Source organism: Rhincodon typus, chromosome 43, assembly GCF_021869965.1.
Source record: "Rhincodon typus isolate 14 chromosome 43, sRhiTyp1.1, whole genome shotgun sequence".
NCBI classification, from domain to species: Eukaryota; Metazoa; Chordata; class Chondrichthyes; order Orectolobiformes; family Rhincodontidae; genus Rhincodon; species Rhincodon typus.
Window position 1 is genome coordinate 7,682,599 of NC_063374.1, and position 7,806 is coordinate 7,690,404.

Below are 7,806 nucleotides of genomic sequence, written 5' to 3' on the forward strand. Positions count from 1 at the left end.
CCCTTTCCCTCTTCCCCTTCATCCCTACCCTCCCCCCACCACTTCCAGCCCTTCCCTCTCTATTCCAGTTCTTTCTCCCCTCCCTTCTCTTTCCCCCCTCCCACTGACAGATTCCATCAATCCACCGGTACTGGCCGTGCTTTCAGCTGTCTGTAGTTCCAAGTTCTGGAATTCCAGCCCTAAACCTCTACGCCTCTGTCTGTTTGCCTGGGCACGTGTCTCTCTCTCTGTCATTTTGCAGACTTGCCCTAAGGGTTTTTGGTAACACGTACCATGTTGCTCGACAGCTGAAGGCAGGACCACCAATGGTGGAGCGATGGGAACTGTGACTCTCCTAAAGAGACCAAAATTGGTGGAGGCCAGGAAAACTTTCCTCCCTCTACCTCAATCAACATTATAGACGTTGTAGATATGATGGGGGCATCTTATCGCCACGTTTTGTCTATTGCTTCACTGGACAGAAATCTGCTTTTGCGCAGAGAGAGGGAGAGAGAAGTGCCTTCAAGTGGTTTCGGAGCTGTCTACTGTAATCACCACCAACACTGTTGATTCATATAGATCTATTTCTGACTGCGAACACGTGTTTTGAGCAAGAGATTATAAATTCTTCATTAGTGGATAGTAGAACTGCACACTTAATAGCAAACTGGAGCAAGTCAGAAGTACCCAAGGAGCCAAAATCAAGAAGTCTTAAAATGGCGTAGGCCTTGATTATAACTGTTCCCTCCTAGCTTTAATAGAGGCCTTTCCGCAGAGCACTGCACTCTGGGAAGGCCAATGCCTCCATCTTGTTTTGTGCAGAGTCCAGAAAACATATACAAGGACGTCACCAGGAGAGGCTGAAGAGGCTGGTGCTATTTTCCCTGGAGAATCGCAGGCTCAGTCTTAGAATCTCTTACAGCGTGGAAGCAGGCCATTCGGCCCATCAAGTCCGCACCAACCCTCTGAACAGCATCCCATCCAGACCCACATGCCCCCTACCCTGTAACCTTGCATTTCCCATAGCTAACCTACTTAGCCTGCACATCCCAGGACATGATGGGGCAATCTAGCACGGCCAATCCACCCTGACCTGCACATCTTTGGACTGTGGGGGGAAGCTTATGACCTTTAGAGAGGTTTATGAAATCATGAGGGGCACGGATACGGTGAATCATCAAGGTGTTTTCCCCAGGCTAGGGGAGTCCAAAACTACAGGAGATAGGTTTAAGGTGAGAGGGGAAAGATTTAAACGGAGCAACTTTTTCACACAGAGGGTGGTGTGTGTATGGAATGAGCTGCCAGAGGAAGTGGTGGAGGCTGGTACAATTACAACATGTAAAAGGCATCTGGATAGGTACATGAATAGGAAGGGTTTAGAGGGATATGGGCCAAATGCTGGCAAATGGAGCTAGATTAATTTAGGATGTCTGGTCGGCATGGATGAGGTGGACTGAAGGGTAGGAAGACGTGTGCCAGCTTGGCACAAGTGAACATGTTGCTAACCCTGAACCCAAGCCGGGGATTTGAAATCTCATTCATTTCCTAGAGTGATAGAGGTCTACAGTACAGAAAAAGGCCCTTCGGCCCATCGAGTCTGCACCAGCCAAGAACAAGCACCTGACTAATCTAATCCCTTTTCCAGCACTTGGCCCATCATGTGAAGGGACTATTTTTTGCCTAAAGGTTTTGTCAGAAGCTGCATTTTGTTTTCATCGTGTAGGGTTCGGTTTCCTTTTCTTCAAAAATAAAATTAAATATGCCTACTCACTCATTTTTGCAACTGTTAGCGAGATTGAGAAAAAGCGAGGAGATTTTCATTTTAAAACAACGCAAAAAAACACACTGGGGGAGGAATGTCACTGGCGGGGAAAATGGCGGTGCTGCCATCCCATACGGCTGTGCATCAGCGAAAGTCTTCTATTAAATAGGACCCATCTCTCTCCGGACTGGAGTTCTTGGTCAGGCGAACTGATTGCACGGCTGATGTTAACAGACTGATTCAAATCCTTCCTGTGTCCCCCCTCCCTTGAGACTGGTATCAGGGCAGGTTCAGGAAGGGAGGAAGACTTGGCAAGGAAGTACAACTCCACACAGCCTTGAGAAAGCACCCTGCGATCTTGGCTTTTTTTTTCTCCTTTGTTTTTAAATTCACTTCACGGAATGAGAGTCCAGCATTTGTCACTAATCCCCAATTGCCCGATGAGCTGCCCCCTTTGAACTGTTACAGTCCCGACGCTATAGGGCCACCCACAATGTTAACTGGCTCCCAGTGAAAGGAGGAAATTCTGGGATTTTGACCCAGCGACGCTGAAGGAGCGGCGATATATTTCCGAGTCAGGCTGGGGAGTGGCTCGGAGGGGAACTTTTAGGGGTGGTGTTCCCAAATTTAGGCTGCCCTTGCTTTTCTGGGTGGTATAGATTGAAGGGTTGGAAGGTGCTGTGGGAGGATCTTTGGTGAATTTCTGCAGTGCAGCTTGTAGATGGTACACACTGCTGCTACAGAGCGTAGGTGGTGGAGGGAGCAGATGGTCGGCACCACATTCACAGTTAGGCAGCTTCGTACTAGTTGTTAACGAGCTTCTTGAATGCTGTTGGGGCTGCCCCCATCCAGGTAATCGAAGAAACACTCCTGGCTCATGCCTTGTTGAAGGGCGGACAGGCTCTGGGGAGGCAGGAGGTGAGTTACGCGCTGCATGGTTCATAGCCTCTGACCTGCTCTTGGAGCCACAGTCTCTGTACAACCATTTTCGTTCCATTCCTGGTCAGTGGTGACTCCCCAAGATGTTGATAGTAAGGGATTCAGTGATGGTGATGCCATCGAACATCAAGGGGGAAGATGGTCAGTGCCTGGTGAAGATTCTTGGGAATGAGCAGGCAGTGACAATTATATAGTGCCAGCTCCCCTGAAACCACGTTGGGAAAGACGCGATGCCGTGAGCTGATGCCTCAGTAAAACAGCATGGCCCATTTTGACCCTGGGTCACCACCATCCCCTTGGTGATAACATTTGTCAGTTTCCTGAGGGGGTTTTGCAACACGCACGACCCTCACGAGCAGAGAGCAGCTAAGGCGGATACAACCTCAGTTACCTGCCTGGAGACCAACTCCCGAGTGCTGCAGGAATGGGCTTAGCTGCAAAGTGCCCCCTCCCACAGTCAAACAGCCGAGGGTGTCTCTGTGGGAGAAAGAAACTCCATCCATTCCTACTCTGCCAGCAACTGTAAATAGAGCTCAAGAGACTAGCTATTTAGCTGTAGGTGCATAGAGTCCCCTACTGCAGTCAGTTCCTGCAAAATAACCTTGTGGCTAAAAATGTATGTGTTTATTAGCATGTGTAACAGAATGATGTAGTTTTTTTTTAAAAAGTAAACTATGATTCTTTTAAATAAATAGTTAAAATTGAATTTAGTGTTGTCGTGTTTCTGTGAAGTTACTGGACATGTCAAATTTGAGGTTTTTGACTTAGTGTGCAGACACAGCAGGTGGAAAATGAGTAAATTCCTACAGATGCTGGAATCTGTACTGAAAACAAAACAAAAAAAAAAATGCTGGGTCAGGCAGCATCCAGAGAGAGAGCAAACTAACGTTTTGAGTCGAGATGATTCTTCGTCAGAGCTGAAGTGATTAAGACGGGTGTTACTTGCAAAGAGGGGGAGCAGTGTATAAATGCAGAGATGCTCGCTGCAGTAAACATTGGTGAGACTGCAATCTACTCGAAGAGGGATTTACCTGCACCAGACACGGTTCACTCGACTGATTCCTGGGAATGAATGAGGCTAGTCTTGTCAGGAACAGTTGAGTGGGTTGGGCCATTGGAGTTTAGAAGAACGAGAAGTGATGTTACTGAAACATATCCTGAGGGGCCTTTGATGGGATAGATGCGGGAGTAGGAGAAATGTAGAACTGAAGTTGTAAAAACAAAGGGGTCTTAGTCAGAGAGATGAGGACAATTTCATCATGGGGGGTCATTAATTGGTGGATTCTCTTCTCCAGAGAGCAGTGGAGGCTGGGTCAGCAAGCATATTCAAGGCAGATTTCGATTGTTGATTCAGGGAGTCAAGGGTTTTGGGGGTGCTAACAGAAGGAAGGTGGGATTCAGGGCATGTTGTTCTTCAATGGCAAGGCAGGCCCAAGGGGCTGAATGGCCTCCTCAAATCCTGTGGATTTTGGAGCAGTGTTAAGCCCTGGACACTGGGCCAGAAAGAGTCCGGGCTCCATTTTGGGCCTGGGTTCTGCTTGCTAAGAGAGAGGGAGAGTGTGTGTGTGTGTGTGTGTTGGGGGGTGGTAGGCCAGAGAGAAAGAGATTAAACCAACCCACGTTCTGCTGTTCACAGAAGTCTTCAGTGGCGAGAGAGATAAAGTAGGGTCGTGCGGTACAGATTGATTCTGCATCTATAGGGTATACCAAGAGGCCACGAGAGACTGAAACGCCAGCTATTCCTCTGTGAGCAGTGTGCCTGGTGTCCCTCAACAGCCATTGAATGATGGGTGTTTGCCAACGCCCCCGAATGCTCAGGCCCTGCGGAGGAGCACTCAGTTTTACTTCTAGTGGGACGGGACAGAACTGAAAAGTAAAAGGTTGGAGCTTGCTTAGGCATGTTCCTGCCCATAATGTGGAAGTGGCGAGCAGAGAGGCACAGGAGAGGGTGCAGAGAAAGTCGATACAGAAACACGTGGGGACACGTAGCAGGAAAGGACCAACAGAAAAGAGAAGGCAGAGGGGTGAACTAATGGAGGGCTGCAAAAGTCTCAAACATTGTGTCAGAGCGCACTCGTCTCCTCTTGCGAGGGGAAGAGGTGCAATGTGGTTAAAAGAAATGTCTTTCAAACTGGTTCTGTAAGGTAGGCATGGCAAACGGGTCTCTGCTTGCAGGTGACATCGGAATTAGGGGTCAGTCCGCAACAAATCCTCTACAGGGTCATGCAGGGGAACCTGGAGTGGTGTGAATATGGAATTCTCATTCATGTTGCTTAATGCAAGAGGAATGGAATATGAACGTAGAGGTATTTTGATTTGATGGAACGGTGCGTTTGGTAAGACCACATTGGGGTTTTACAGTTTTGGCTGCCTTATTCGAGAGAGATATAATTACATTAACTAATTCCTGTGATACCAGGCTTTTAACAAAAAAAAGACATCCAGGTAAAGCTTGCATGTATCAGGACAGACAATGCAAGAAACTTGGGAAGGGAACACCAATTTATACAGCCGAAGAAGACGATGCTATCTTATGATGGATTGTTGGGTCTACACTCACTGGAGTTTCGAAGGAGAGGTGGTGTTATTAAAACACACAGGATCCTGAGGGGGCTTGACAGAATCTAAGGGGATGTTGCCCTCATGGAGAATCTAAAATTAAGAGTGGGGAGAGGAGGATCTGTTTTAAAATAAGGAGTGACATTTAAGACAGAGATGTGATCTTTCATTTCCACCCAACGCAAGTCCAAGGCATGTGCTGGAGGCCAGGTCATTGGATATTTTTAAGGCTGTGGAAGATGGATACTTTGCTAACGAGGCAGTAAAAGTGTGTTGGGGATAATCCATTGAATCCCTACAATGTGGAAGCAGGCCACTTGGCCCAACAGGTCCACACCGACCCTCTGAAGAACATCCCACCCAGACGTAAACCCCTACTCTATCCCTGTAACCCTGGATTTCCCCATGGCTAATGCACCTAACCTATACATCCCTGGGCACCATGGGGCAATTTAGCACGGCCAATCCACCCTAACCTGCACATCTTTGGACTGTGGGAGGAAACCGGAGCACCCGGAGGAAACCCCACGCAGACGTGGGGGGAGAATGTGCAAACTCCCACACAGACAGTTGCCCGAGGGTGGGATTGAACCCGGGTCCCTGGTGCTGCGAGGCAGCAACACTAACCACCGAGCTGCCATGCCGCCCCAATGTCCTTTAGGGAAGGAAACTGCCTGGTCTGGCCTACACGGGAGTCCACACACACACACACACACACACATACACACACATCAATGTGGGTGACTCTGCCCTCTGGGCATTTAGGGACGGGCAATAAATAGTGGCCCAGCCAGCGACATCGTGAATGAATTTTTAAAAATATATAGGTACCTGGAGTCGGGGTCAGTCAGATCAGATACGACCTGAACAATAACGGTGCAGCGGGCTCAAGAGACTGAAAGGCCTATTGCTGATTATAATTCCTCAGCAGTGGCCTAGTGGCAGTGTCACCGGTCTAGCAAGCCAGAACTTTGGCTCTAATGTTCTGAGGGGGCATGGGTTCGAATCCCAGTAAAAATCTGGAATTAAAAAGGTAGTGTAATGATAAACGCCAAAACCCAACTGGTTGGCCATTGCCCTCCGCAATAGGAAAACGGCTCTCCTTACTTGGTCCGGCCTGCGTGTGAATCTGAACTACGTTCCCAGGGCAAAAACGGAAGGGCGATAAGTGCTGGGGAAGCCCACGTCCCACAAACGAATGGGACTCGTTAGCCCCAAGAGAGTGGACGAGGTGGAGAGTGCAGATGGATTTAAAGTCGGGGGTGGGGGGGGAACCGGACAAGACGGGAGCAGGCGGCTAGAGGACAGCGCAGACCAGCCGGGCCGAACGGCCCCTTTGTCCATCCTTCACGGCACTAGGCTAACCCCTCGCGAGTGAGAACCGCGCCACGTATTGACAAAGCCGACACAGGGGTCATTTGCTCGTTTTCTCTCTCTAGTTTCTCTGAATCTGTACACTTGAAAAATAATGTTAATTAAAAAAAAACACCGCCAGTGGCAGAGCAGATGCACGCGCGCCTGGTTAGGTTAGTTCGGTCATGGTCACCTTGCAGGTAATGCGGGAGCGTCGGGGGATGCACTCCAGGTCGTAGTGGCTCTCGTAGATGGTGGGGCAGAGCTTCCAGCGGTTACCCCGGTAAAGGCCCAGGTAGGTGTAGGCATCGGGCTTGTAGGAAAGTGGGCACTTGATGCCCGCAGCTCGGATGGCGGCATCGAGGCCCACCACTTGGCTCTCGTCGGTGAAGTCATCGCCGTACACACAGATGACGTGCTTGGCCCCCGTGTCGGGGCAGTAGGGGCTGACCTTGGCAGAGCGCAGCTTGCTGTCCAGCACCGCCCTGGCGATGCTAGCCCAGGCGTGGTCCACCTTGAAGCCCGTGTCGAGGTGCATCAGCCACTTGCCACTCAGTACCCGCCGGTTCAGCGCCAGCTCCTTGACCGTCTCGAAGGTGACCGGCCGCCCGCTGTCCTGCAGCCTCTCCCAATCCTCCTGCAGCCCCTCGCAGTCGCCGCGCTCGGCCGCCGGCAGGCTGCCTGGCCCGTAGATGGCGATCCAGCCCACCGGCTCGGCGTTGTGGCACGGATCACCGTGCCGGAAGACCCGGGACGGCCGGTTGCTGTCCAGCCAATCATCGAACTCGGCTCGCGGCGTCTTGCGAGCGTCGAAAACCACCCAGGGGTCCATGTCGGCCGCCATGGCCTCCGCTGCCAGGTCACGCTCGGCCCGGATCGGCTCGGGACCCTCCTCGTCGGGGTCACTCATTCCGGCTGCCTAAACCAGTGAAAAGGAAGAGGAGTAAAGGGAAAAGGAGATATGGGCGAGACATTCTGGACAGCGTTACCATGCAAGTCCGTGTGTCACCTCCAGAGGGTGATACACGGCAATAGCACTGTGCCACCTCCAGGGGGCGATACACAGCAATAGCACTGTGCCACCTCTGGGGGCGATACACAGCAATAGCGCTGCGCCACCTCCAGGGGGCGATACACAGCAAAAGCACTGCGCCACCTCCAGGGGGCGATACACGGGCTGCGCCACCTCCGGGGAGGGGGGGGGAGGATACATG

General features: G+C 50.9%; 1 protein-coding gene across 5 annotated transcripts in view; it reads right to left on the reverse strand.

The window, feature by feature from the left end:
* c43h11orf68 (chromosome 43 C11orf68 homolog) overlaps positions 1 to 7,806 on the reverse strand; it is a 32,214-nt gene that overhangs the window by 22,648 nt on the left and 1,760 nt on the right. For 2 of the 5 annotated variants that reach the window (XR_007266005.1, XM_048619553.1), the window contains exon 2: positions 6,786 to 7,511. Coding sequence is in view for 4 of the 5 variants with exons in the window: in XM_048619553.1 (XP_048475510.1) it covers positions 6,786 to 7,502 (717 nt within the window). In the remaining variant the exon portion in view is untranslated. Of the gene's footprint in view, positions 1 to 3,468; positions 3,505 to 6,653; positions 7,518 to 7,806 lie in introns of those variants that run through there. The other 3 variants (XM_048619556.1, XM_048619554.1, XM_020524715.2) reach the window with 3 other exon arrangements.